The 25,364-nt window shown below is 56.5% G+C and overlaps 15 protein-coding genes across 15 annotated transcripts; 6 read left to right on the top strand and 9 right to left on the bottom strand.

Moving 5' to 3' along the window:
• Positions 1–46: 46 nt before the first annotated feature.
• On the bottom strand, positions 47–1,964 carry L969DRAFT_105639 (uncharacterized protein; the record flags this gene model as incomplete). The annotated part of the gene is made up of 3 exons (XM_014710021.1): positions 47–1,764; positions 1,823–1,866; positions 1,957–1,964. The coding sequence occupies 3 exons, from the start codon at positions 1,962–1,964 to the stop codon at positions 47–49; spliced, it is 1,770 nt and encodes a 589-aa protein (XP_014565507.1).
• A 217-nt stretch (positions 1,965–2,181) lies between these two features.
• On the top strand, positions 2,182–3,264 carry L969DRAFT_54218 (glycosyltransferase family 15 protein; the record flags this gene model as incomplete). The annotated part of the gene is made up of 3 exons (XM_014710020.1): positions 2,182–2,721; positions 2,774–2,787; positions 2,835–3,264. 3 exons carry the CDS (start codon positions 2,182–2,184, stop codon positions 3,262–3,264), a joined length of 984 nt encoding a protein of 327 aa, XP_014565506.1.
• A 366-nt stretch (positions 3,265–3,630) lies between these two features.
• L969DRAFT_54289 (uncharacterized protein) lies at positions 3,631–4,512 on the bottom strand (the record flags this gene model as incomplete). Its single annotated transcript, XM_014710019.1, has 1 exon — positions 3,631–4,512. One exon carries the CDS (start codon positions 4,510–4,512, stop codon positions 3,631–3,633), a length of 882 nt encoding a protein of 293 aa, XP_014565505.1.
• A 2,522-nt stretch (positions 4,513–7,034) lies between these two features.
• On the bottom strand, positions 7,035–9,271 carry L969DRAFT_79428 (uncharacterized protein). The gene is made up of 3 exons (XM_014710018.1): positions 8,236–9,271; positions 7,486–8,179; positions 7,035–7,430 (listed from the first exon to the last, which is right to left on the bottom strand). Exons 1-3 carry the CDS (start codon positions 8,908–8,910, stop codon positions 7,159–7,161), a joined length of 1,641 nt encoding a protein of 546 aa, XP_014565504.1. The 5' UTR covers positions 8,911–9,271; the 3' UTR covers positions 7,035–7,158.
• Positions 9,272–9,413: 142 nt separating this feature from the next.
• Positions 9,414–11,001, top strand: L969DRAFT_19946 (uncharacterized protein; the record flags this gene model as incomplete). Its single annotated transcript, XM_014709855.1, has 2 exons — positions 9,414–10,299; positions 10,349–11,001. The coding sequence occupies 2 exons, from the start codon at positions 9,414–9,416 to the stop codon at positions 10,999–11,001; spliced, it is 1,539 nt and encodes a 512-aa protein (XP_014565341.1).
• On the bottom strand, positions 10,888–13,138 carry L969DRAFT_238954 (uncharacterized protein). Its single transcript, XM_014710017.1, has 2 exons — positions 12,594–13,138; positions 10,888–12,542 (listed from the first exon to the last, which is right to left on the bottom strand). Exons 1-2 carry the CDS (start codon positions 13,071–13,073, stop codon positions 11,145–11,147), a joined length of 1,878 nt encoding a protein of 625 aa, XP_014565503.1. The 5' UTR covers positions 13,074–13,138; the 3' UTR covers positions 10,888–11,144.
• Positions 13,139–13,311: 173 nt separating this feature from the next.
• L969DRAFT_54148 (uncharacterized protein) lies at positions 13,312–14,349 on the top strand (the record flags this gene model as incomplete). Its single annotated transcript, XM_014710016.1, has 5 exons — positions 13,312–13,345; positions 13,391–13,417; positions 13,458–13,927; positions 13,979–14,098; positions 14,152–14,349. The coding sequence occupies 5 exons, from the start codon at positions 13,312–13,314 to the stop codon at positions 14,347–14,349; spliced, it is 849 nt and encodes a 282-aa protein (XP_014565502.1).
• A 20-nt stretch (positions 14,350–14,369) lies between these two features.
• L969DRAFT_19943 (uncharacterized protein) lies at positions 14,370–15,516 on the bottom strand (the record flags this gene model as incomplete). Its single annotated transcript, XM_014709854.1, has 2 exons — positions 14,370–14,699; positions 14,755–15,516. 2 exons carry the CDS (start codon positions 15,514–15,516, stop codon positions 14,370–14,372), a joined length of 1,092 nt encoding a protein of 363 aa, XP_014565340.1.
• A 128-nt stretch (positions 15,517–15,644) lies between these two features.
• L969DRAFT_96956 (uncharacterized protein) lies at positions 15,645–16,508 on the top strand (the record flags this gene model as incomplete). The annotated part of the gene is made up of 4 exons (XM_014710015.1): positions 15,645–15,757; positions 15,823–16,072; positions 16,130–16,329; positions 16,379–16,508. 4 exons carry the CDS (start codon positions 15,645–15,647, stop codon positions 16,506–16,508), a joined length of 693 nt encoding a protein of 230 aa, XP_014565501.1.
• Positions 16,509–16,516: 8 nt separating this feature from the next.
• Positions 16,517–19,252, bottom strand: L969DRAFT_90487 (uncharacterized protein). The gene is made up of 3 exons (XM_014710014.1): positions 17,929–19,252; positions 17,172–17,879; positions 16,517–17,118 (listed from the first exon to the last, which is right to left on the bottom strand). The coding sequence occupies exons 1-3, from the start codon at positions 19,154–19,156 to the stop codon at positions 16,592–16,594; spliced, it is 2,463 nt and encodes an 820-aa protein (XP_014565500.1). The 5' UTR covers positions 19,157–19,252; the 3' UTR covers positions 16,517–16,591.
• A 901-nt stretch (positions 19,253–20,153) lies between these two features.
• Positions 20,154–21,213, bottom strand: L969DRAFT_19940 (uncharacterized protein; the record flags this gene model as incomplete). The annotated part of the gene is made up of 2 exons (XM_014709853.1): positions 20,154–20,270; positions 20,323–21,213. The coding sequence occupies 2 exons, from the start codon at positions 21,211–21,213 to the stop codon at positions 20,154–20,156; spliced, it is 1,008 nt and encodes a 335-aa protein (XP_014565339.1).
• A 159-nt stretch (positions 21,214–21,372) lies between these two features.
• Positions 21,373–22,208, top strand: L969DRAFT_19939 (uncharacterized protein; the record flags this gene model as incomplete). Its single annotated transcript, XM_014709852.1, has 2 exons — positions 21,373–22,008; positions 22,065–22,208. The coding sequence occupies 2 exons, from the start codon at positions 21,373–21,375 to the stop codon at positions 22,206–22,208; spliced, it is 780 nt and encodes a 259-aa protein (XP_014565338.1).
• On the bottom strand, positions 22,022–24,090 carry L969DRAFT_238412 (uncharacterized protein). Its single transcript, XM_014710013.1, has one exon. The coding sequence runs from the start codon at positions 23,910–23,912 to the stop codon at positions 22,302–22,304; it is 1,611 nt and encodes a 536-aa protein (XP_014565499.1). The 5' UTR covers positions 23,913–24,090; the 3' UTR covers positions 22,022–22,301.
• L969DRAFT_54333 (uncharacterized protein) lies at positions 23,997–24,307 on the top strand (the record flags this gene model as incomplete). The annotated part of the gene is made up of 2 exons (XM_014710012.1): positions 23,997–24,046; positions 24,097–24,307. The coding sequence occupies 2 exons, from the start codon at positions 23,997–23,999 to the stop codon at positions 24,305–24,307; spliced, it is 261 nt and encodes an 86-aa protein (XP_014565498.1).
• Positions 24,308–24,316: 9 nt separating this feature from the next.
• Positions 24,317–25,333, bottom strand: L969DRAFT_96950 (uncharacterized protein; the record flags this gene model as incomplete). The annotated part of the gene is made up of 5 exons (XM_014710011.1): positions 24,317–24,346; positions 24,409–24,509; positions 24,566–24,625; positions 24,706–24,838; positions 24,902–25,333. 5 exons carry the CDS (start codon positions 25,331–25,333, stop codon positions 24,317–24,319), a joined length of 756 nt encoding a protein of 251 aa, XP_014565497.1.
• Positions 25,334–25,364: the final 31 nt, after the last annotated feature.

The raw sequence follows: 25,364 nt of genomic DNA, 5'->3' as shown, positions 1-25,364 counted from the left end.
TACAACATTTACAGATTGTCAACAGCTTAACGTATAGCATAGTCTGTCATTTCCTCGAGTGTATCCTGGTCGTGATATCGATGATCTTCAGGAGAGTCTCCTGGCTTGCGGTATGGCCATAGACTTTCAGTAAGTCACACAAGACAGTGTGATCTGGCCTGATCTGGCGCATAAGCTTGAGCTCCCTGCTGAGCTTGGCTTTGTCCAGCGTGAGTTCGGCGACTTGCTTGCGAAGGCTGTCGAGCTCGGTTTTCTTGCGGTCGCGCTGGAGCTGTGCTTTCTGGCGGCGCTCCTCTCGTTGAAGCTCTTCGCGCTCTGGTTCTGGTAGCTTCTTGAGCGATCGTCGTTTTGCTTGAGGGGTCGCTCTATCCTCGTCGGCATCAGGCGTCGAAACGGCGGGCGTCTGGCCAGCTGCGTCTCTTGAGCGCGCGGGCGGCAGGATGAAGGCCGGCGGGGAACTGTCGACCGGCTGAACAGTGGCTCCACCCGATGCCTTGGGTATGGCGCGGCCGTGTGTCTTGGGCGATGCTGAGCTCTGACGCGTGCGCTTAGGTCGACGGCTGGCGTCATTTGTTTGCTGACCGGCCAGAGCGTCCATCCAATCATCATGCTGGCCTTGCGCATCATCTGCGTCTGGAATCCACTCTTCGCCCTCGGTGGCAACAGTAGGCAAGCCCATCTCAAGCCATTCAGCCCCTCCAGGCTGGAAATCAGGATCGTCTGAATCGCTGTCAGAGGGAAACTCGAAAAACGAGTTCAGATTGAAAGTCGGATTGCTCGGGTCGGCTGGCATGATGGGCACTCGACCGGAGCGAGTCGGCAGTGGCTTATATTGGTTGGACGAAGGTCTGACGGTATCTCTAGGCGATGTCGCAAGCTCTGAGGATTCACTTTGCGCCCTCGAGTCAGACGAATTCATGACTTGAGACGTTTGGGCGGACGAGCCTCTCGCGGTGCGCAGAAAGCTCGGAGCTTGCTTCGGGAGGGCTAAGCTGGTAGCGCTCCCTCCGCAAGATTTGTTCGTATTTGAGTCTCCGCGGCGATTTGGCGATGCAGCGGGAGAGGCCATGCGAGCAAGGACCTCTAGCGCCTGCGCGTTTGCCAGGTTGTAGCCCGTATGATCTGCCATGAGGTTGTTATGACGCGAGTTGAAGCTTGACATGGTAGTCGAGCCTGACGGAGCCGGACTCGGCGCATGCGTTGGTCTCAGAGAAGGGTCGGATCGGGCTGTGCGATGGTCGTCCGGATAGCCCGGCTGAAGTATGCCTGGGGAGCCCGTGTACAATGCAGCGAGGGATTCGAGCTGGCTCTGGGGATCCGGGGAAGGGTAAGCAGTATAGCGTGCACTGGTCTGACTCTGCTGTTGCTGCTGCAAGCGTCGAGCTGCTTCGAGTAGGCTGGGCGTATTGGTGGGAGATCCGATCCTGTTTTGGAGCTGCCCCTCGAGCTGCTGCAGGTTGGACGCAGCATGCCTGGGATGCGGTCCCGAATTGCTTTGAGAATGCGTACCCGTCATGGCCAGCTGAGACTGCTGCTCCTGCACGAGTTGCTGAGCAAGCGCATAGAAGCTCGCCGCGGTCGCGGTCTGAGAGGAGGGGCTAGCGCCTATGCTGGTCTGGTTGAGCTGGATATGCTGCTGCTGCTGCTGCTGCACCGAAGCAGGCAGGACCGCGATGAGGTTTGCCAAGGCTTGCGCAATGACTGGATCCACATGGCCTGCCATCTTGGCCAGGAAGGAAAGCGCTCGATGCTCTGCAGCCTCACCTTAGGAGAAGTACGCGTCAGCGAGCCATGCATGTCAGGCATGTCACATTAGACCTACGATCGCGCACAACCGTCACCGCATAGCTCTGGCCAGCCTGCAAGCTGCCAGGAGACCTCCTCGCCTCCTTTCGAGCGCCTGTTCGCGCCGTCGACGCGTTTATTGGCTTTGATCGACCGAATTACCGAACTGACACGTACATCCTTCTCACATCTCAGCGGTCTCTGTCGGCGCCCACACAGGCCGTCAGTATGTGGTCTGTCTTCGTCTGGCTGGCTATCGCTCGGACAGTGCTTGCTCTATGGCAGTGGCCCCTCAAAGATCCGCCGGCATTGCAAGTGATCGAGCCGCCAGCTGAAAGAGCGAGCGCCTGCCTGCTCGTCCTTGCTCGCGAGACAGATCTCGAGGGCGTGCTGAGCATGATGCGCAATGTCGAGGAGATCTTCAACAACAAGCACCAGTACCCTTGGGTCTTCCTGAACGAGCAATACTTCAGCTACGACTGGCGCGCAAAGACGACGCTTGCCACCCGTGCAAAGACACACTACGGACTCGTGCCTGCAGAGCAGTGGGATATGCCCGAACACATCAACAGGCTCAAGCAGAGACTGGCCATGATCAAGATGGCGGCCACCGGCATTCCCTACGGCGGTCGACTCTCGTATCGCAAAATGTGCAGATACATGTCAGGCTACATCTTCCGGCATCCCCTTCTGGACCGCTTCGAATGGTACTGGCGCCTCGAGCCTGACGTCGTCTACTCCTGTCAGGTCAAGCAGGATCCGTTCCTACGCCTGGAGAGGCTCAACAAGACTTATGGCTTCGTCATTACCACCAAAGACTACACCGTCTCGCTGCCTACCCTCTGGCGCGAGACCATGATCTTCGTCAAGAGGAATCCGCAGTATCTCGCCAAGAACAACTTGATGCCATGGCTGCATCCCAATGGAAGCTACAGTGTGAGCGATCTCTTGACGGGTTTCGAGCGAGCTTATACGCTTGCGTTTGCAGACTTGTCACTTTTGGTGCATGGGGTCACCGCTCACCCGAGTCATGCTGACACTTCAAGCAGGAGCAATTTCGAGATTGGGCGTATATCTTTCTGGCGCTCAGAAGCCTACACTAAATATTTCAATCACTTAGAAAAAGCAGGAGGCTTCTTCTATGAACGTTGGGCTAAGTACTCTCTTCATGTCCACACGCGCATTCTCATCTTTACTACAGGCGATGCACCGGTACATTCACTCGCTCTCGGCCTCTTTCTGCCCCGAGACCAGGTCCACTATTTCGATGACATTGGATATTACCACCGCCCAATACTACATTGTCCTGCTTCGCCTGCATACGAAGAGCACCAATGCACATGCAATCAATCCGACTCGACAGTCGTCAAACCAGAACATCAGCCCTTCATCTGCTTTCAGAGCTGGCTAGCACTCAATCGCGGCGATGAAGCCGCCTTTCGGGAATCGCAAAAAGGCCAACGTCATCTGGAGTTCTGATCGATCTGTCTCGGGACCTCAAATTTGCTCAACATGGCTCATCACAGCAGCATCCTAGTATTCGCTTCATGTCTCGATTGACTTTTTGGGAGCTCGCACTTCGTATTGTCCGGCGCAAGAAGGATGATATGACTTTATTGGCGAGCAGCCGCTGAAAGGAGCTGGCAAAGCCTTGCGCTGGGCCTCACAGAACCCATCGCCGGCGAGGGGGCAAGACGGTTCAATGACGCTTTTGCACCGTTTCCGGGAAGAGTCTTAACAGACGTCAGCTTGCAGCCGGATCCCCAGGAGCGGGCTCCGGCGTGCTCGATATGATTTGACGTTCACTCGATCAATCATTCGGCACCCATCGGTTATCTCGGCGCCTTACAAGCTCGCACATGAAAAAGCCAAGACTGTGAGCCATACTAGCGACTTGGGAAGCGCGGATCGAGGTGCGGGCGAGCTCTTGAGCTTGTTGTAGGTATCTAGAACCCGGTCGCCACCCGCATCGATAATGAAAAAGCTTAGCGCGTACGGAGTGTCGAGATTCGCAGCTTCAGCAAAGGCAGTGAGATTGAAGTTGCCACGCTGCTGAGCAAGACTGGTAGCGGACTGGCTCAGGTCGCCATTGCTTGCGAAAGCGGCAAGGACGATGCGATGAGCGCCGTCACCCGCTGGAGGATCAGGCGATGAATACGGCGTGATGTCTGATCCTTCGAGCAAAGCATATGAGGAGTAAGCGTCCGCATGCGACCCGACTTGGATATGCTCCCTTAGCAGGCAGAGATAGCCATTCTGGGCGACAGGCTCGAGCAAGCTACTAAGCGACCCACTGGAAATCGTCTCGTTCAAAAGATTCGCGTGCTGCGGATAGTCTATCATGGCAAGCAAGACAGAGGAGATCGTGCTTGCGTCTGTAGCAGGCTGCAGATGTATCGCAGGCGCAGTCAACAGAGCTGCCGCGTCGAGAGTCGCGTTCCATCCACATGGCAGCCCGTTGCCATTTGAGTCCCGAACGTCCAGTAATGCCTTGGGGAAAAAGCTCCCGATCAGACCGTCCGAGAATATGCCCGAGTTCTTGAAGGAGGTATAAGTCAGCTGCAAGAGCCGGACCTTGTCCGCATGATGAGGCTGGCCTGGCTCATACGGTGGGCTGCCAGTATCCTGTACGACCAAAGGTGATGGCTGCGGTCCTATCGGAGGCACCGTGACGAAACAGCTCACGCCCAGGACAGACCAAAGCACGACAAGTTGCAGTCTTGGCATATCCACTCGTACTTATCAGAGTGAGCAGCAGCGACGACATCGCGGCTCGTCGACAACGAGGATGGTCTGTGCGCCGCTCAAAGGACAAGACGGTAGTCGGATTCATCTTCGAGCCACGTCATCCAGCGTTCCAGATAGGACGATCCGGTCCGCACCGTGCCGGCATCGCCGACCACACAGAGCTGTCGTTTTGCCCTCGTCATCGCGACATTGAGCCGTCGCGATTCTTTGAGGAATCCGACCTCTCGCTGGTCGTTGCTTCGAACGAGACTGATGATAATGCACTCTGCTTCTCTGCCCTGCCAACTGTCGATGCTACCGACGCTGATATCCGGAAGATGGACAAGCAGGCTACGCAAGAGCGAGACCTGCGCGTTGTAGGGAGAGATGACCGCGATGCACTTTGGTGGCAAGCCTGCAGAAACGATCTCTGAGATGTGCTTGACGACTTGTACAGCCTCATTCTCGTTGTATTTGCTCAGCGTGCGTACACCTGTCTCCTCGTCTGCGCGCTCGTACATATCGTTACCTGTGGCTGCGCTCAGAGATTCAGCATGTGAAGGTGTTGGCACATCAAGCGTACTATCAATGAAGATGACAGGATGATCGAGCACGTCGTCGCCTTTCGTCTCGACAAGATCGCACAGCAGACGGTCCTTCACCTGTAATGCAGCCACAAGCTTGCCTTCGTAAAGTGCATCAGACGCAAAGCGCATGATGCGTTCATTCATACGGTATTGAATACTGAGCAGACATTTGATCTTGGCGCCGTACATGGCCAGCAGGCGATCGAACAATGTCGTCTCGAGATTGCGTGCCGAACAGAGTTTCGACGATTTTGATATGCTTGCCAACGAGACTTTTGCTTGCTTGAAATCCTTATCACTCGTCTTGATAGTAGGAGGCAATTGCAAAGGATCGCCCGCGAGTACGAGCTTCTGGGCTTTGAGGATCGGGATCCAGCACGACCCTTCAAGGGCTTGCGCTGCCTGTATCGCGGTGTCAACATCCCGGGCAGGCAGAAATGGGCATGCGCGACCTCGTCAATGATTGCCACATCAAAAGTATCACGCATGATCTGCTTACTTCCTGCACCATGACACGTACACAAGACGACGCGAGCCTGACCGATGACGCTACTCGTCACGCCGGCCTCACGCACGCGTAGTCTGCACAGGCAATCAGTCGGCCATCCATTGAGTTTTGCGTGGACGCACTCTTTGCGCAAGAGCTTGATTTCGTCAAGTTTCGCCCGTCTGCCTTTGCCCTGCAGCTTGCCTTTTGCTAGATCGGCGAAAATTTTCGCGATGTCATCGCGCACGTCTTGAGCCAGCGCACCGTTGGCCGAGTGTGCAGTCTGATAGTCGAGCGTGGATCTTTGTGTCGCTTCCAGGATACGAGCAGGGTGGCCCAGGCGAGTTAGAGGAACCGAATGGACTTGCAAACGCTCCACAATATTATCGACGGCGAGATTTGACGCGCCGCAGACGAGCACGCGCTGACCTAGCCGCACGAGCTGTCGGATAATCTCAATCAGAGTGGAAGTCTTTCCCGTGCCCGGCGGACCATGGATCAAGGCGACCTCTCGTGCGTGTAGAGCGAACTTGACCGCGTCTTGTTGTGATTGGTTGAGCGCGTCATCCAGTATGGTAACATCCGACTTTTGCTGTGGCTCTGATATTTCTTGCATGCCGAGTAGTATTTGTGAGAGGCTTAGTGAGGCGCTGGTCTCGTCAAGTCTGGCTTTGCGGTCAGAGTCTGCTCCTATGGCTGGTTCTAAGCATGCAGGCTGGACCCCATTGTCTACCATCTGTGCTTCTGATCTCTGAAGTGGAATGACACTATCATATACTGGACGTGCCGCGTCATCGTCTGCTGTCGACGCGTGTCGGCGAACCTCCTCACGCTTCAAGAGAGATTTGGCCAGACTATCATAGTTTCTCAAAATGCGATCATAGGTCCCCAGATTGGCTAGTTTAACGACATTGCACCGAGATGGTAGTTCAAGTTCGCCGTCGATGCCTTTAGGAGAGGATTCTGAGACGGCAAGCACAAGCTTGTGTTCTGTAAGCTTGTAGACGACAGCTTCTGTGCCATTCTGATGTCTTTCTTTGTATTTGCTCGGCTTGGTCGCCGACTCTGTGAGCTTGATCAGGTCGCCGACTCTGATCTCACTCGAAGGCAGAACGCGATCGGCATGATGAGCCAACGAGCGCTGAAGCTCTATAATCGTCTTGTCGCCGAAGCCTATACTGCGATTGACCACGTCCAAAGAGCCAAACGCAAGTCCTGAGCGCTCGAGCTGCTTGATCGAGCAATTTGACGACAGCAAATTTGTCTGCCTGACTTCTACGTCTCGTTCGAGTTCTATGAGGGCTTTTTGATCGCTGATGAAGTTCAAGGCGTCGGTCACTGAAGCCAGCATTTGTATTATATCGCTTAGGCTCAAGCTTGCAAGCTCCTCGAGATCGACGCAGCAGAAACACAGAAATTCCAGAAATGCGCGCGCGCGCCCGCGTGCCAGATAGTGCCAGATAGTGCAGCGTCGGCACGCGCGCCACAGTGCAACAGTGTCTAAGCCAGGCAATCCACGCGCAACAGTCCTGTGACGTTTCATGGTTGCACGGCTTCTGCACGTACTGTGGTCTATACAGTAGCAAAGGCAGGCTTCCATTTACCGAAATCGGCAAGCCAGGCACGCACGGCTGCAAGCTCCTTTTCGTGCGCATGTGCAAGCTCTGCAGGTTCGCCCGCAAAAGGCTTGCTTGTCTCAAGCGAGACATAGTCGTCGCAGTGTCGAGCACTCTTGATGACGATAGAGGGACGAAGCGTTGAGCTCCGGCGCGGCGGAAGCTCCGGGCTATGCACGGTTCTGAGCAGCCAGGTGTCGAGAGCTCCATCGATGAAAGCTACGCGATCTGGGCGCACGAGTCTATCTTCAGCCGCGGTCTTTTGCGGACAGAACCAGCGAACCTTGTGAAATTTTGTTGCCCCCGTAGGAGTTCCAGGCAGTCACGTCAGGCTTGCTGGGAATCCTGTTATGTTTGCCCGGCGGAAAGTAGCTGTAGCAGGTTGCTTGAAAGTACGACTCGTTCAGCGCACGAGACAGAAGACTGGGCGTCCCGGGAGAGGCCGCTACTTGGAACATGCCGAGCTCTGTGCAGGAGGAGTAGCTATACACTCTCGCGCTGAGCGTGTCGGGATCGATGACCGGATTGCTGTTGTAGGTGGCATTCTTTGTTCCGAAGCAGTCGGCGTCGTTTGTACTGTACGGCGGAGGGCACAATTCTTCAGTGACGCGTTTGATGAAAGCCGAGTAACCGCCGAGGCCGGTCCATCGTTTGCCGCCCGTCAAAGGAGAGAACATCGTCTCAAGCGCTTCCTGTTCTGGCGTGGGCTTGGCGGTCGTATTACCGCAGAGATGGTTAAACGTCGTGTCGTAGATGTAGGGCGCAGGCGAGATCAGCTTTTGATTTTGGTACGTACTGATTGAGATACCGACAGCTCCAGCAAAGTCTCCGTAATCGACGACATCCTCCAATCCGAAGAGCGCTTTGACTTTGGGAAGGTGATGGGGCGCCTTTGCATGCACCTCATCGATGAGCTCGGTCAGGGTGGCGATAGTGTCCATGCAAGTCCGGTCGGCGACCTTGTGCATTTGCTCGTACTAGCAAAGGGCGTCAATCACAGGCAGTGAGAAGCATGGGGTGTGCACCGGCTTACATATCCGGCATAGAACGGCACGGCTTGTACGACAGCCGAACTGAGCACTGCACCGTAAAACACGTCTTTGTACTTGGTGAGCGTGAAGGCGCCTTTCGCGCCTCCGTAGCTGCCGCCGAGGTAGATCCAGGGTGTTCGAGGTGCATTGATGTGCGCGTCGATGCCGGGAAATGTGACGTCGCGGGCAAAACGCACAGAGTCCTCGATCATCTGCTCCGTTGTACAGAATCGCAGGTCGTCCGTAGAAACGGTTGGCATGGGATTCGAGCTGCCGTAGCATCTATTCTCGAGATTGACGAGCAGGCCATGGGTCTGTTCGGCTAGTACTCGTCCGAAAGTAACATCAAGCGCGATGTAATGACCGTTCTCGTCATAAGCGCTGATAGAATCCTCCGCACCATCGATTAGGACGACAGGCCCGCCGGGCTTGTAATAATCGGCCCGGAAGGTGTAGCGCTGCTCAAACGTGGCCTTGGAGTTGAAAGCATACTTCACATCCTCGGGAAAATGGTTGACGGGCTGGGAGAAGGAGTATATAGGGTCGACAGCCGATGTATCTACTGCTTGTTCGACGTATCGAGCCTGAGCAATCTTGCGTCCCAATTTGAGCGTGTGAAAAGTCGTTGCCCCAGCGAAGCTTATGCCTGCAAGGGCGTATAGCGTCCCGACCAGCATCTTGAATAGCTGCAGCCTGCTCGTGGTCGGAGGAGAGGTCGTCTATTTGCCGTAACAAGGGTCACGCACTTCGTTGGCATGTCGCAGAGGCTAGCGATCCGACGCAGATGGTCCGCAGATAAGCATTCCGAGTCTCCCGGGCAACCTGACAGATCGAGCAAGTACGGAGCGACCCGCATCACGAGTCCCACCGTCATGTATGTTAGGAAAATAATGCTCATATCTGACATTGCGAATCGAAGAGAAGGTCGGATGCGAGCTCTGTAGCATCGTGTACACGAATGCATCTGCGTTTCCGTTGTCCTGCTTAGGAGAGGGTGGGTAAGAAGGGGTTGCTAGTCAAGCTTGCCAAGCCGTCAAGCAGTCAATCGCGTTGCTTGATTTACGTTCACGCGACAGGCGACAGCAATGCTTTAGCTGGTAGTCGTGGCAGACGTGGTCGGCAGAAAGCACGCAGCTCCCGGCGAGCACGATCACAGTTCCGACCACGTCCGTTTGTCTGGATGCTCCCCACGCTCGGTCTCATCAGGATACGCTGTCCACAACGGGATAGTTGCAGCCGAGAGCCCTGTCTGTATTCGCACGACATAGCCTTGGGTGCGACGAGCAAGCCCAAGCCAAAGTCAGCGGCCAGTCGACCTTCACTTGAATCCAAGACAGTGCCCGCGAAACCGGGCAAGGCTGCCTCGCAGGCCGTCGATGTCAATGTAGCAGCGGCTGTGCCTCCTCCTGCAATACCGCAAGGTAGCTCGAGCGATTTGAAGGAGCGACCGAGCAAACGCATCAGGTTCAATGACTATGACCTGCCGTCTCACGGGCCGCCCAGATTAATCTCAGTCGGCCGCCAGGGAACAACGATACCTCTAGCACAACGACAGCATTTCCTGCGACTCCTGCATACAGAGTACCACAAGCTCTACGATCAAATCGACCAGCAACACCGCCAGCTATACGCATGCGAGGACGCGATCGATCAGGAGTTGACGCTCTATCAGGCTCGTTCGCCCCCGGCAGTCTACAAATCGATGCTCATCATGGCGGTCTCCAAGGTTGTCAAGCGGACTCATCCAGCCGCTTTACTTGAGTGCGGCACAAATGAAGAAGTCGAGCAACGACGCATCGCGCGGCGCAAAGCAAGCGCGGTCAGTGTCCCCTACGAAGCTGCTTTGCCGCTCGTCATGAAATTTGAAGATCTTGTGTCGTACGGCTACATGGTAGAGGTCCCGGATGCTCCGCATCACACGGAGCGTAACCGACGGGGCGCCCTACGGGACTGCTCACGCTGCAAGGCGGCGTTCGAGGTGCGCAATTTGGGAGACCAATCAGCTGAAGAACGTCTCGCTTGCCGCTACCATCCCGGTAAGCTCGGTCCGATGCGCCTCGTCGATGGTACGTTGCCCTTCTAGTCCCGGTCAGTCCTCCCTCACAGCGTCGGCAGGATTGAAGCAGCGGAGCTATACGTGCTGTAGCGTGTCTGACGGCACAAGTGGCTGCACAGAAGGCCCGCATGTCTTTTCGGAGCGAGACATCAATGATCTGCACGAGATAGTCGCCTTTCGCGCGACCGAAGCCGCGACAAAGCCAGCCCCACTACATATCCTCGCCATCGATTGCGAGATGGTCCATAGCACAGCCGGCTTCTCGCTCGCTCGCGTGTCGATCGCCGATGGTAGTGGCCGCCTGCTGCTCGACGAATTCATCCAACCTCCCGGCGATGTCATCGACACCAACTTTCAATTCTCAGGCTTGACGCTCGCGCAGATCAAAGCTGCCACCATGACGCTCGAACAACTCCAAGATCGCTTGCTGGATGGCATGATTGACGTCAATACGATCATCGTCGGCCACGGTCTCGAGAACGATCTCAGAGCGCTCCGTCTAGTCCATCACAAGGTCATCGATACCGCTCAGCTCTTTCCCCATCCCCGAGGACTGCCGCTTCGCAAGCGTTTGCGCGATCTTGTCAGGGAGAACCTTCAGCAATTCATCCAGGACGACTCCGGTGCCGGACACGACTCTCTGGAGGACGCGCGTTCTGCAATCCGCCTCGTTAGGCTCTACCTCGATCGAGCAGAGAGCACAACAAAGTGACGTTCAGCGGATCGAGATGCTGGCAGTCTTATTGCCGCGACTGATTGCGCGATCTGTCGCAGCTCGCGCATCAACGCTATCGGAGCGTCTGCCACTCTGGCCAACTCGACTGTCAAAGACTTGCCATAACTGCTCACGCAACATCAGCAGAAGCCCAATCTATGTATGCCAATATATACCTTGAGGCTCTCGTCAGCGCTCGCAGTCGCTAGTGAGCAGCCGTCAGGACTGAGCGCAGTATGTAGCACACGTGTATCGTGTGCCTCGTCGATGCTCGCAAGCTTGCTCAAGCTAGTATATGACCAGATCGTGAGACTGTTCTCGGGTGAACCTCGTGCGGCACCGTGTGATGAGAGCAATTCTCTGGCATGAGGATTGAAGACAATGGAAGTCACTTGCGCATGCGTTTGCACCGTACTCAGTCTAGTGCTCGTAGTGCAATTCCAGAAGTGGATGGTCTTGTCGGATGTGCCTCCGCCCGTCGCAAGGAGGTTGGACTGCCAGGGTGACCATGCGATTGCCTTGACGGCAGCAACGTGATCGGTCTTAGTCATCCGCGGCGCGCTTGTGTTGCGACCGTCCCAAACATGGACGATGTTGTCGTTGCCGCCAGAGGCCAATAAGCCCTGCGCCCCCTGCGAAAGCGAGTCGGCAGATTCGGGTCGCCAGGCCAGACCGCATACTTCTGAGCGATGGCCTGTTCCCCACTCTGCGACCTTGTGTTGTGCTATGCGCACGTCCGAATTGTAGATCTTGCCGGCCTTTGCGCCACTCGAGAGTATACCACCCGACCACGAAAGACAGTTGACGCGAGAAGTGTGAGCCTGCATGGTGCGTATTCGTCTCGATGCAGCGACGTCGTAGATAGCAATGGGTCCTCTGGACGAACTCACGCCAAGATAGGCTCCGTCTTCTGAGAACTTGAGTGAGCTCACGTATTCTTCCGCCTCTTCGTCAGATTCGGAGGGCAGAGGAGGCGAAGGTTGATCAGCAAGCGAACAGAGTGCCCTCACTGAGCCGTCTCGAGCACTCCAGAGATAGACTGTCTGACCTAGTCCGATGGCGAGTAGCTGGGTCGACGACCAGTCCATCAGGTTCAGGTAGTAATCATCTACGAGCCCTGGTGCATCAAGGACTTTGTAGGCTTTGTCGGGGATGCGTCGCAGTGCAGCACGGCCGCTGCTCTCTCGCCCTTGCACGGCGCTGGACGATTGCTGCCGAGACGCTGTGGCAAGTAAGTCTGTCATGTCATTACGCAAGACGCCCGTGTCGGACTCTGATGACGAGCCGCCGTGAAGGCTCGCGGGCCTGCTGCCAAAAGAGAGCATGCGTTTTGAGGGCTCTATGCCCAGACACGCCGATAGCTCATCTCTGGAAGGCTGACCGGGTGTACTGTGGCGACCAGACGAATCTGGCCTAGCCTGAGCGGCCGTGCTGAGTTGCATGCGGTCAAATCTGTCGCTGAGCAAGTCGCTCGTACTACCTGATGCGTTTGAGGATCCGCCTGTGCTATTCTCGCGCTGTGGGATAAAGCGATCGTACTGGTAGACAGCTCGTCAGCGCAAATCATGAGTCGGCAGTGACAGACTCGCCTGTCCCGTCAGAGACTTTTTCTTCTTGACGCTATGCTGCGAGTCCTTGACCAAAGACGCCGCGCCCGGCTGATCCCAGTGACGGTTGGCGATGTCGGTCTTTCCCAAGCCCGCATTAGTCACTGTCTCTGTAGCCGCTGTACGTCCGATCTTTGCGGCAGATCGTTGTCCTGCATTCGCCGGACGAGATGCGGAGTGGGCAGAGGATAAGATGCGATCATTGTTGCGCGGTGTCTTGACAGGCGAGCCACTCCGACTCCTGCTCGTCGTGCCGCTGAATGCATGCGCACGAGACGATGAAGCCACTGGCAGGAAGAGCGGGTCATTCAGGCCGGCGATGTTACTATTGTAGCTGTGCGCTAACAGACCAGCTGCAGGCGAATTGGAGCGTGACTTGATGAGCCTCGCCTTGCCATTAGCTGTGCCGGGCGTCTTCTGACCGGTCAACAGCCGGTTGTTACTGGGCGTCACCGCTGACATGGCCTGACACGGCCTGTCAAGGTCCTCGAGCCCACCGGCCCTTCGTCTTTTCGAGACAACACGCGTGCGCGTTGAAGCGCTCGTGACCGCGTGACCGGTCGTGACCGTGACAGGGCGACTGATGACCAGCGCTCAGTCGGCAAGAGATGCAATATGGCAGCGTATGCCGACTACTAGATTTGCCCAATGAACTTCTTGCCCAGATCCTGTCCTGTACAACCCTCTCCAGTCTCGTCAGATGCTCACAAACTTGCGCGGCGCTTCGGTCAATCGTGAGCATCTCCCCACTTTGTGACAGCTCCTTTGACTCGTCATAGTGCGCTTCCGATACTCTCATACCCTGGGTAGGGCCAGTCTATCGTACCTTGCTATGTCAACACGAAGGAGACAGCCAACCCGAGGAGTCTTTAGAGACCAACAAAACAGTTCTTGCGGACAAATCAGATGAAGCACGACTGGCGTGTCTCTTTGTGTGGGCAGCCATCATCCCCCGCAAAGTGTTCATCGACATCATCAGTGAGGCAGCAAGATGTTTTCTATTGGATCAGTTCACTTGGCCACCATTGCGCGAGCGTGAGTGGCTCGAAATCGTCCGACGGCGCTTCACCCGCCATCAGTATCGACAGTATCTCGCCCTGGCAACGCCACGAGATCCTGCTCGCGCCTTCTTTGCGCGCCAGCTGCGGTCTATGCAGGATGGCGCAGTGGATGGGCCGATGGTTCACTTTATGATCTTGCATCGCAAGGATCGCCTCACGCTCAATCGTATTGCCTCCCGACAATTTCATCCGGCAGACATCTTCGAAGCTATGAGACGCCAGACAAATCTTGCCGCTAGGCAGACGGTCGTCATCGTGCGCGACCACATGAAAGCTGTCTCTGAACGCTGCTGAACGCGCATGCAGACGCTCGATGATACTAGGCCAGACTTTACTATCGAGGCCCATTTCACATACGGCTCACGGGACTCGTTCATGTTCAATCCACACGCTGGGTCGCTACTATCGCAGTCTCGGTCTGTCATCGTAAGCCCGCAGCATGGGATAGCTTGTGGCTCCTTTGCTGAACGTGCTAGCAGCAAACGCATGGCGTCGGCAAGAGCCCGCACTGCCAGCCACTGGGCGACGTTCTCATCTACGGTCGTATCAGGCCTTCCGGTCGCCCTGCAAACACGATACAGAGCAGAGCCCTGTCCATTTGCAGCGCCGACGTCTTCTGCTTAGTACCCGATCTGTCAGACCAGGTCAAGGTTGAGAACGGATTCGGGTTCCTATGAAAGCACGTCAATGCATGCAATCATAGCGCAGGCTCGGCCCGTCTCGGCTCGCGGTACGGTGACTGCTGAGGTGATGGATGTCGGCTAAGGAAAGCGCTGATCCGCCCGCTCGGATCATTGGGGTTGACATTCGTGCTGGTTGATCTCGATAGCGAGTTTGGCGTGCCAGACCTGCTGGCGGGCGAGGAGGCGGTCGCAAGGACTTGGCGGAATTCGCTCATTGGCGAACCGGACGAAGGTCGGCCCGAGGTGGGCGTTTGCACGGACGCGCCGTTACGGTTAGGCGTCGAGTTGTTCGAGGGAAACCTTTTGAAGCAGGTGAAGTCTGGTTCAGGGGCAGAAGGCCGAGTCTGTCACTGCCGCATCAGCATGGTCTCACATTTTCTCTCGGTTCCTGGCACGCACCTGGGGCGAAGATCGGGCGACCGGAAAGCCGATGGAGCCTCGTTCGAGCCGCGGTGCAGCACTGCCAGGCACGGCACGCTGCTGCGGAGCCAGAGGAACGTCAATAAGCGCATAGCCAGTTCGGGGCGCAGCTAGCAGGAAGCCGGGCGAGGCTCTGGCGAGGAGCCAGGTTGCCTCGAGGATGTTCCAAGTCAGCAACAGGGTGACAAGCCAGCTGGTGGCATTGATGATGGGCTTGGCAGAAGGCAGCAGTGAGATCACATCGGCTCGCACAGATTCGTAGAAGATGGTGGAAGTAAGCCAGTACAGGCCAATGGCGATCATGACGTTGACGCGACATCTCTGTGCCATGCGCGTCCTCTGAGCCGACAGCAGGACACTGTGGGCGACTTGGACTTTGGCCCGTGTGCCCTGGCCTTGTGTGGCGGCTGGTGCAGACGTACCGCTCATGGCTGCCCGCGAAGGGGTCTGGACAGGTCGACTCGGCCAGTGAGAGACTGCGCTATAGTTGGGTAGCGTGCCCATCTGCGATCCTGAAGGTTGCGCAGACGGAGCCACGTCCTTCTTGACCGGCGTATGGTGCGCGAGTGCTGATACGAGGTGAGGCTGCCATCGTGTTGTCGCTCGAGGTTCAGATGTCGAGGCGACAGGCGCAGGTACGGTCTGCAGCGAGTTGGAGCGGCTGACTGCAAAGCCCAGTCGAGTTTTGGGCGATTCGGCCTGCGCTGGTGCCTGTGATGGCCCGGGAAAGCTGGTCCGCATGCTGTCCGGCCTGATGCGACTGTGCCTTGCTGGAGACCGGCGAGCGTCAAGCGTCGAGCTTCGAGCTTCGAGGCGCGCGCTCTGCTGGACTTGCAGTGCTCGACCTGACTCGACCCAACAGCTATACAATGGCCACAGAGAGCAATCTGGTGGGCATGAGAGCCTCACACAGAGCGCTGGACGCAGATCTGACTGACTGCTCGGCGCCACAGCTTGTCGTCGTCCGTCATGGCGAGTCAGAGTGAGTGGCACTTTCTTGGGGGCCCAACGTCATTCCTGACCACGGCCATCCTGTGCTGCCGTCAGATGGAACAAGCTCAACCTGTTCACGGGCTGGAAGGATCCTGCACTGACGGACAAGGGCAAGGAGGAAGCGCTCAAGGGCGCAAAGGAGCTCAAGAAGTATGGCTATGACCACTACGACATCGCCTTTACGTCTGCCCTACAACGAGCACAGACTACCCTCAAGATCATCCTCAAGGAGATCGATGCAGAGTCCCTCGAGACCATCAAGGACCAGGCGCTCAACGAGCGGGATTATGGCGACCTCACAGGCGTTCGTCCTTTCCCCTATCGCGCGCAAGCCGAGCAGAGCTGATAAGCCATACCGCAGCTCAACAAGGACGATGCTCGCAAGAAGTGGGGCGAGGAGCAGGTCCACGTCTGGCGGAGATCCTTCGACGTCCCTCCACCCAACGGCGAATCGCTCGAATTGACCGCCAAGCGCGTCCTGCCCTATTGGGAGAAGGAGATCAAGCCTCGCGTCCTCAAAGGAGAACGTGTCCTCATCGCTGCTCACGGCAATTCACTCAGGTACGAGCCTCTGCAACCTTCAAGCTGACTTTGACTGGTTGCTGCGCAGATCTCTTGCAATGGAGCTCGAAGGACTGACAGGCGAAGAAGTCGTCAAGATGGAGCTCGCGACTGGCGTGCCTATCGTCTACAAGCTCGACAAGACTGGCAAGGTTCTCGAGAAGAAGATCCTCGAATGAGGCTGCTGCGCGTTTGACAATAAGCAATGCATAGAAGACTTTACAAGCGTGTGTGTGGTACGAAGAAACAAGCTGATCACTGTTCACTTGCCTGGCGCTGTCCCGTTCGGCTCGGCCTTACCGTCTGCCTGCCCATCCGCTTGACCATTCGCCTTGCCATTGGCGCTGTCATTCTTCTTCGGCGCAGCCTTGGCTGCTCGTTTCCTTTCGGCAGCATCTTCGTCGTGGATCTGCCGGATGGTCTTACCGTCTGCTCTTCGCCAGGTACCGGTGTCGTCACAGAGACCCATGAGATGAGTGTTCTGTTGCGTCATGAACGCTCTCGCCATATCCGCGCACAGTTCTCGCGAATCGATGAGGACATTGATCTCCTGGCTGTGGAACCAGCTTTGCGAGTCCATGTTACCCGACCCGGTGATGATCACGCGCGAGTCGACAGACATGAACTTGACGTGACAGTTGCGTTGCTTGATGACAAACGGCAGCGGCTCTGTCTGATCCTTACCGATGTACCAGTAGACCTTGAGGAACTGTTGCTTCTTCACTTTCCGTAGGCGATCGTACATCTTGAAGACTACCTCTTCGTTCGTGCCCCCCTGAAATGGCAGCGCTGAACCGAAGTCAGCCACAGGGATCAGGACTGCTCGAGGACGAGATGCGCACATTCTGACTTGTCGTTGAAGCCGATAGAGATGAAAAGGGTTACCGTCACACCTCGCACGGCAGCTTCGACGCAGGCATTCACGATCGGCCGAGCATTGAATGTCGGTGTCTGGATGAAGATGTTCTCTTTTGCGTACCGACACGCTGCTAGCCATGCAGCGCATTGAGGAACGCGAATGTCTTGATGCCCCGGTGCGCCATGGGGCTTGCGGGAGCACATTGCCATCGGCACGGGCGCGTGAGGATGGTGCAAATAGTGCGGATTGAACTCGCTCTCGATAGCAGCGTCTGCAATCGTTGCGTGCGCTTCTGATTGCGCGCCGGCGTTGAGTGTATGTGACAAGGATCGTAAGCGTGTGCTGGCAGCTGTAGCCGCTGCTGCCGATTTGCCTCCTGGAGAAGCGCTCCCATTGATACCGTGCACAGGATCGTGAGCGTTGGGTAGATCTCCCATCGCGACTCCTGGCATAGGTCCTGCTGGCGTCTTGGCGCGGTGAATAGGGGTAGATCCAGTGGTATCCTTAGCATTGTCTTCCGACGCAGGCTCTGTAGTCCTGTCAGCTTGCGGGGTAGCGTCCGGGTGGGCCGCAGAGGTGTTCGGCCGATCGAGCGCGGCACCAGCGTTGCTTTGGCTTGGTGTCTGCTCATCCTCTGGTATGGCGCCTGCTTGGCTGTCATTCTTGATTTTATCCATTGCGCGCCGTAGAGCTATTGAGCGCGTTCAGCTCCCATCGCAATCACTCAGAAACGCACAGACCTGGATTGCCGCCATTGGCATCCGACGGAGATTTCGTCTTGTTGGTTCCCCCGAACATCTGCTGCACGTCTGCAGGCGAAGCTTTTGTCGGGCTGCTCGCTTTAGAGCCAGGCGTACCCCCGTCCTTGTTCTGCAGAGCACGCATGACGACGTCTGCGAAGCCATTTGGGGACTGTTTTGGGGCTCGCGAGCGCTCCTGATCTGCTTCCTTGCGCAGCATGGCGCGTGCAGCTTTGGATGCTTTGGCAAGATCAATAGATGACAGATAGGGATTCTCATCTCTGAATTTGTAATGGTCCACCGGCGGTGGGGGCCCTTTGGCAATCATCGGGAGGGCGGGTTGGAGCTGGTTGTTAAAGCTTATCAAGAAGGTGTCATAGAATGCTTGCACGATCGGGCCTTCGAGATGGTGCATGAGCTCGAGGTTGGGTCGGTCTTGAATATTGTTGGACGAGATGAGGGCGACTTTGCGATCGATAATGGCAAACTTGGCATGAAAAGTGCCTACAAACGGTCGATGAAAGTTGACGATCTGCATTGACACGTTCGGGACCTCCTTGGGGTCCGGCAGCGTCAAGGCCATCCAGTCCTGCGGTGTGGCAGGCGAGTGATTTTCCCATGCCTGCTTGTACGTGCCTCTGTCGTATATCATCTTGAAAGCGACCTTTTTGCCTTTGCGCTCTCCGACCCGTTTGGACAGCTCGCGTAGGGCGTCAGCGACTAGTGTCGTGCTGTTGGAAGGCTGCAAGAAATTGGTGGCAACGAGCACTTCTTCTTCGGCCATCAGGATGCAGTTGGCATAGTGTCGCATGATGTCAGGTATCACGCTCAGGATAGTCAAGGGAAGCACGCCGTCGAGGCCCATCAATTTAGGCGAGGTCACTCCCGCGAGAGGATCTCTGTCGAGGCACAAGAGGACATCGCCCCAGATCTTCAAGAACAGGTCGCTGGGGCGTGTTGACCAGTGACCAGCTGAAGCAAGCTTGTCGAGGTGGGCCTTAGATGGCTCGCCTCTGCCTTTGTACAGGTCGTGCTTGATGACGAAGCGCGAGACCATACGCTTGGCGACGAAAGGTCGCTTGTACAACCGTCGGGCAGCTTTGCCAGGAGAGCTCTTGGGATGCTTGCGCAGATAGTCTGACAAGACTGGACCGTTGCTGCACAGCTCCAACGTCTTGTCAGATGGGCCGACGTCCCCAAGACCTCTGTGATCGTGCTGGTCCGTCATGGCAGCCGCTTGCGTCGTCCGTCCGACCGCGCACAAGCAGACTCTGTCGCAGGCTGCTCAATGGCGATATGCTATGTAGAAGCTCGACTCGCCAATTTAGAAGGCGCAGTCGCCCGCCGGCGCCCGCCCCGTGCAATTGCCCCAGACAAAAATAGATCCGAGATCGATTGGAATAATTGATCTTGATCACATGGACGTACACGTGTAGCTATAGGCGATAGCCAATGCCTGGGCTGATGCCTCTGAACGATCAAACTTGACCTCCAGAACCGTGCATGCCGAGCATTCCTCCCCGCAGCGAATGTAGCTTCAGCTTTCGCAACAGTGCAGAGGAGCGTCTCTCCTGCTTGGACAGACAAAGGAAGTGAGGACAGAGACGAGCTTGCTCGTTAGGGACAAGCATTCCAGAGACCGTAGGGAATCGACCGGGGCTTACCTGTCCGGGCGCCTCACCGCTCAGCAGTTGACGGGTGATTAGTTGGCGGGTAGGCAGAGAAGCCTGTGATGCAAGCCAGGCGTTGCGACTCATGAATGATTTGACTCACTCTCTCACTCTCTCACCAGATCGACTGCCCTGTCGAGCAACCAACGCCATACCCGAGAGAATCATGGACACGTCTGTCCCTAAATGTCCAATTTCAGCACGCCAGCTCCGTCATCGCACATTCTTCACTGCGCGGATCGCGCGAGTCGTTTGGTCAGCGTCAAACTAGACGCATACACAGCCTTGACGACACGCTCTCAGCCACCCACCAACGCAGCAAGTTTCCCCTCTCCAGACGTTTCCATCGCGCCACATCGCCTAATGTGACGCAGAAGCTGAGTCTGACTCCGAGAGCTGCTGAGAGAGTGTTGCCCGGCTACGCGGTGCCACCTTCAAAATAGTCAGCCAGATGGCCGTGATGGCGGCTGCAAAATGCCGCTATGTATTGGAAGATCGAAATGATGGGTGTGAATGCAATGCAGTGATGAGTGAGCAACAACAAGGCGGTCGAAATCAGACCGTCTGAGTGAGAGACTCTGACGTCGGCTGAGAAGGTTCGAAAGCAGCATAGCCAGGCACATCCTCGGACTCCACGCAAGGCACCGTCAGAGGCTCGGAGGGCATGATGAGCTGCTTGCATGTCAGCGCAGATCCACTTGAGCGTTTTGCAACTCGCTTCTACGCGACAGATCGGTCGCCACGCTGTCCAGAAGCTGCCCTCCTTTGCGATCAAGTTCCAACGCAAGGCAGGCTGAGGACCAATGACTGTTCTCTGGCTCTGGCTATCGCCTTCATAGTTTGCAAGTAGCGTGCGTGCGGTGGATGTCGTCAGGACGGGTGACCAATCGAGAGACTTTGTTCTGAGTGTCCGCTGAAGCTTCCATCTGTGGATGCGGATGAAGTTGAAACCGGTGGCATTGACGATGATGATCACAACGAGTGTAACTTCGACGGCGGTGAGGAATCCTCTTTGCTGAGCCCTGTCGACAGCGAGAGCGATGATCAGGAGGACTAGCCAGAGTGCGTTGATGAGCTCAAGCAGGACCATGACGAGCCGGGTCTTGACGAGATGAGCAGGTATACACTCGTTGAGGAACGCCAAGCGGGTCTGGTACTGTTTGTAGAGAGCATGACTAGTGAATGACGAGGCATGAGAGCTCATCGTCTGAGACAGCTCGATGGACCGATCTTGCGCGTCAATAAGGGGACCCACGCCTTGGCATCTGTACGAGAAGGCGAGTGGAAAGGTATCGTCTAGCTGTTCTCCTCGACCTTGTATGCAGTGTAGTGACCGCTTCCAGCCGGTCAGTGCCGGATGAAAGTGCCATTCGAGGGTGTGCAAGGTTGACCGGCTTGTAGTAAGCGCCCTTTCGCCCCGGGAACGGGTATGCTCGAGTGGAATCTCATTGGCCCTCGTCGTCTGCTTATAAGCAGGCGGCAAGGGTCGCGGCTCATCCGGGTTCGTGACCGTCTCATCCGTCCTGAAGGCCGAAGAGTGTAGCCGAGGGTAGTGTGACCGCCAGGCGTCAGAGTAAGTCGACCTGCTGACAGCCTTGAGCGCTTCTCTGGGCATGACGGGTCCGCGACTGACCGTCTCTGATAGAAGGAAGACATGCGCTCCCCACGGCCCGGTGGCCAGCGGTGGTGAAGCCGGTCGTGGCAAAGAGCATGCGCGCCTCTGCCTCACCGCGTCACCGCCAGCTGGCAACTCCGCACTTTCTGAAGAGCCAAGATGTCGAAGAGCACGGTACACGTGACCAACATCCATCCGCATGTAGACGAAGAGGCTCTCAAGCAGTTCTTCTCCTTCTCTGGCGTCATCGATTCCATCAAATACAGCAGAGGCAATGGTCACACGCCCGGCACTGCAGAGATCGCATACCAGAAGGAGAATGCGGCCCGGGGTGCCGTAGCCTTCACGGGGGCGAGTCTCGCTGGTCAGAGCATCAACGTCTCCGCAGCTGACGGCTCAGACGATATCAGCTCGGCTCCTGTCCTCGCACAGGAGGACAAGCCGCACGCTGCCCGTGCTGCAGAGCTGCTCTCGCACGGCTACATTCTAGGCGATCAGGCTATCCAGCGCTCCATCGATCTCGACAAGACCTACGGCATCGCAGACAAGTTCACTAGCTTGTTCACTTCGCTCAAGACTCGAGCCCAGGCGATCGACGAGCAAAGAGGCATCTCCACCAAAGTGCAGAGCTCCGTCACGGACATCCAAGAGCGTCACCCAGAACTACAGAAGCAAGCCTCGACTGCCTACGAGCAGAGTCTCAAGTACTACACCGCCGCTCTCAACTCCTCCGTCGGCCATCGCGTCCAAGAGTTCTACACTGTGCAGGCCAAGACGGTCGCAGATGTGCATGAGGTCCGCAATTGGCTTGCCGTCTACGCATGACGCCTCGCTGATGTCCTCGCGAGCAGGAAGCCAAGAGAATCGCAGAAGCCAAGAAAGGGGCACCACTGACTCCTCTGCCGACTTTTGGTCTCTCAAGTGCTACATCCAGCTCTACTGCTGCTCCTGCTGCCTCTGCCAGCGAAGCTGCACCTGCTGCACCTGCTGCCTAGCTGTGCACATGTGTAACAAGGATGAAGGCGTACATCTCATTTTGTGTCACTCCCAAATGACTGCCCTCACTCAACTGCCTGCAAGATGCAATCTCATTCGAACCTTGATATACCTGCGTCTAGATGCAGCGTATTCGTGATACAGTCTGGGAACTCCTCGTCATGATGCGAAATGAGGACCAGCGCTTGGTCGTCATCAAGACGATGAGCGAGGTAGTGTCTTGCTTTTGCGATGGCGTCTGCTGTCATGCCCGCAAAAGGCTCATCGAGTATGATCAGAGCTGCCCGACTGACGAGAGCACGGAGCAGCAGGATGAGCGACTGAGCGCCCGATGAGTGCTCTGAAAACAGAGTCGCCAGGAAGTTCTCTGTTATGACCTCTGAGTAATCAAAGTCGGTCAGCAACCGATCAATCGCATCGTCTTGATCTTGCGTGCGTCTACGATAGGAAAAGATGCCGTCGAAGCCAGTAGCAATCGCTTCTCTCGCAGTCATACCGCCACTGTGCGCAGGCTTGCGAGGGAAGGCATTGTAGAGCTCAGGCGAGACGGTGCCCATCTGACTTCGCAACTGCACGGTCGCTTGAGATGCTCGCGGCTTACCGAAAAGCTCGACAGATTGCGTATAGGATCGCGGATGGTCGCCCAGTATGACAGACAGGACGGTAGATTTTCCAGAGCCGTTGGGACCCTTGAGCGCCCATCGTTCCCCTGCTCTGATGGTCCAGTCTATATTCGTGAGTACAGGCCGATCTGCATATTTAACTTGAAGCTTGCTGAGCTTGACAAGCTCTTTGCCTCCCTGTACCCGCTTCGGTCTTTCAGCACCACTTGTCTGTTTGCCATCTGACTGTCTAGTCCAAGCGCTCGCCAGGCCTTGGTAAGCGATCGCACAGCTCGGTCCAGTCTCGATGACGTGGGAGATCCAGGGCGGTAGAGGATCATTTTGGCGCAAGACGAGTAAGACTCGTGGCGAACCAGTTTGGTGAAGCTCATGGAGCATCGTCGTCAGATGAGCACGATTGCTGGCATCTAGGCCTGTGAACGGCTCCTCGAGGCAAAGCAGGTTTGGCCGTTTGAGCAGGCCAAGGCAAATTCGGGCGCGTCTCGTCTGACCGTTCGATAGCGTGACGAGAGGCAATGGGAGCAGGTGGTCCAGATTGAGTAGAGCTGCACTCTGGTTGAGTTGGTCCGACGTCACGCTAGCATCTGCACGAGCTAGCAGATGGTCACGTAGCGTCAGAGTCTCCTCTTCTCGCAAAGCATAATAGCGCGACGTGTAGTCTCTGAACTCGCCGGACCCGCCGCCATGTGCTTCCAAGCGGGTCTTGAAGTGCACTCTGGCAGTGAGATCGTCAATGTTGTATCTCTGGCCGAGGAAGGGTCTGACAAGCGAACGAGGAGGATCTGCTCGAGCTTGACCAAAGACAGTTGCATTCACAAATGCGCTTGCACTAGGTCCGACGACTGCCCATGCCTCGTCCGGCCTATCTCGCAGGCTCCATGTGAGATCATGTAGGACTGCTTTGGCGCGGTCTGACGTTGGCTGGCCAAAGGGATAGAGATCTGTCGACTTGGCGATGAGAAAGTCACCAGCGGCATGCGATGCCGTGATGTGTTGCCAGCGGACTGGGGCGTCATTGAGACCATGAGACGCGGGGCGAAATTGTCGTGCGCTGATAGGCCAAAGGGAACATCTTTGCATCGAGCGACGACAGCTGACGTCGACCGCTAGCGCGCGGTCGGACTCGTTCCAAAGAGTCTCAGGGAGTTGACTGAATCTGCAGAGATGCCAGTATCTGAGGATCCGCCATGTCAGATGGAAGCATGCGCAATCCAGTGAGTGCGCGTGGCCATTGCAGACCAGCAGAGGCTAACATGTGCATTAGGACTTGTCTGAGCAGAAACTCGTACAACCAGGAGCGGTGTCAGTCTAGCGTGACAGCACTCTACAAGTGCTGCGCAGAGATGTACGAACGCGAAGGGGGCGGCGATGGTTCTGCCCGTCGGAGGGGCAAGGGCGAGAAGGGCGACGCGGGCTCGACGGCTTGCCCGCTCAGATCTGTCGTGCTTCGCAAGCTCAAAGATCTCGAGCGATGACGAGCCAGGTCATGGACACTGGAGTACGATGGTCATGAACTGGGCAGCGATCACGACGTCAGGTCTGGTCGTCTGCGCTGGTGGAACAATCGATGGCTTGCCTTTTCGTAAGAGAGCATCGCACTACCTTGGCCCTGTCGATCTTCGGCGCGGAAGCTGTCGCTCAACGTTTTGACGACCACGCAGCAGCGTACGAAACGATCTACGAGTGTTGTCAGTCTACTTGCCCGAGAGATGTACCTATAGATGGACACGCACCGAAAGGAATGCCGGACGAGCGACCGGAAGCAGACAGAGAGCCTGACGGGTCCAGGAAGACTATGTCAGAGAAGCCCAAGCGAGCAGTGAGACGCTCGCTCGACTTGGATCGCTGTGATGCGTGCACGAGGACGACTCACCGTACTTCCTCTCGAGCAACTGGATCAAGGCGGGCGAGAGGTTGTAGCCAAACTGATTGAGGGCTGCACCCAGCTCGCGTCCTTCGATGGTGCCGGAGCGATCCTGATCGAAGCGCTTGAAGATGCCTTGCCACTGCAGGACCGCATGCATCAGACCCGTGGGCTCGAGCCATGCTTTGTGCGGCCAAAAACGCGCCTGCTTGATGTAGTCCCACACGCCGCAAAAGCCTTGATAGTCAATCGTACCGCGTCGGTTGGGATCAAAGAGTGTCATGAGGAACTTCGTCGTATCAACGTCAAAGGTGGTCCAGTCGCCATTGACGAGTGCCGCTTGCAGCTCGTTCGCATCAATCGAGCCCGAATTGTTGCGGTCAACGGCCTTGAACCACATCGCAAGCTCGTCATTATGGTCCTGAGGTTCTTGCGCAGGCGGAGGACGGTGATGATGCTGTGTAGGAGGAGGGGGATAGCCTCCATTCGGGGGCGGTCGCTGACCAGGAGGCGGTGGTCCGTTCTGGGGTCTGCCATAGCCGCCTTGGGGTTGGTTCGAGTACTGCTGCGATGGGGGCGCGCCATACGCTGCTGCCTGCGCTGGGCTAGGCTGCCAATTCGGTCCACCGTAGCTCATGATGTTTGGCTTCTTCGTTCGTTCGTTCGTG

Source organism: Mixia osmundae (assembly GCF_000708205.1).
Source record: "Mixia osmundae IAM 14324 unplaced genomic scaffold scaffold_12, whole genome shotgun sequence".
In the NCBI taxonomy this organism is placed as follows: Eukaryota; Fungi; Basidiomycota; class Mixiomycetes; order Mixiales; family Mixiaceae; genus Mixia; species Mixia osmundae.
This window is presented reverse-complemented; position numbering and strand designations above follow the sequence as displayed.

Bases quoted from the DNA above. Each gene is read 5' to 3' on its own strand.
- L969DRAFT_79428 (XM_014710018.1), bottom strand. From the start codon at position 8,910: ATGCTGGTCGGGACGCTATACGCCCTTGCAGGCATAAGCTTCGCTGGG. The intron at 8,180-8,235 runs GTAAGCCGGTGC...GCCCTTTGCTAG, and splicing joins TGCCGTTCTATGCCGGATAT to TACGAGCAAATGCACAAGGT. The intron at 7,431-7,485 runs GTTCGCTGGTTC...TCGTGCGCCCAG, and splicing joins GGGCAACAAAATTTCACAAG to ATCGCGTAGCTTTCATCGAT.
- L969DRAFT_238954 (XM_014710017.1), bottom strand. From the start codon at position 13,073: ATGTCAGCGGTGACGCCCAGTAACAACCGGCTGTTGACCGGTCAGAAG. The intron at 12,543-12,593 runs GCGAGTCTGTCA...GCTGTCTACCAG, and splicing joins AAAAGTCTCTGACGGGACAG to TACGATCGCTTTATCCCACA.
- L969DRAFT_90487 (XM_014710014.1), bottom strand. From the start codon at position 19,156: ATGACGGACCAGCACGATCACAGAGGTCTTGGGGACGTCGGCCCATCT. The intron at 17,880-17,928 runs GTCTGTGCGTTT...CGCGCTCAATAG, and splicing joins TGCCAATGGCGGCAATCCAG to CTCTACGGCGCGCAATGGAT. The intron at 17,119-17,171 runs GTGCGCATCTCG...ACTTCGGTTCAG, and splicing joins CTTCAACGACAAGTCAGAAT to CGCTGCCATTTCAGGGGGGC.
- L969DRAFT_238412 (XM_014710013.1), bottom strand. From the start codon at position 23,912: ATGCAAAGATGTTCCCTTTGGCCTATCAGCGCACGACAATTTCGCCCC.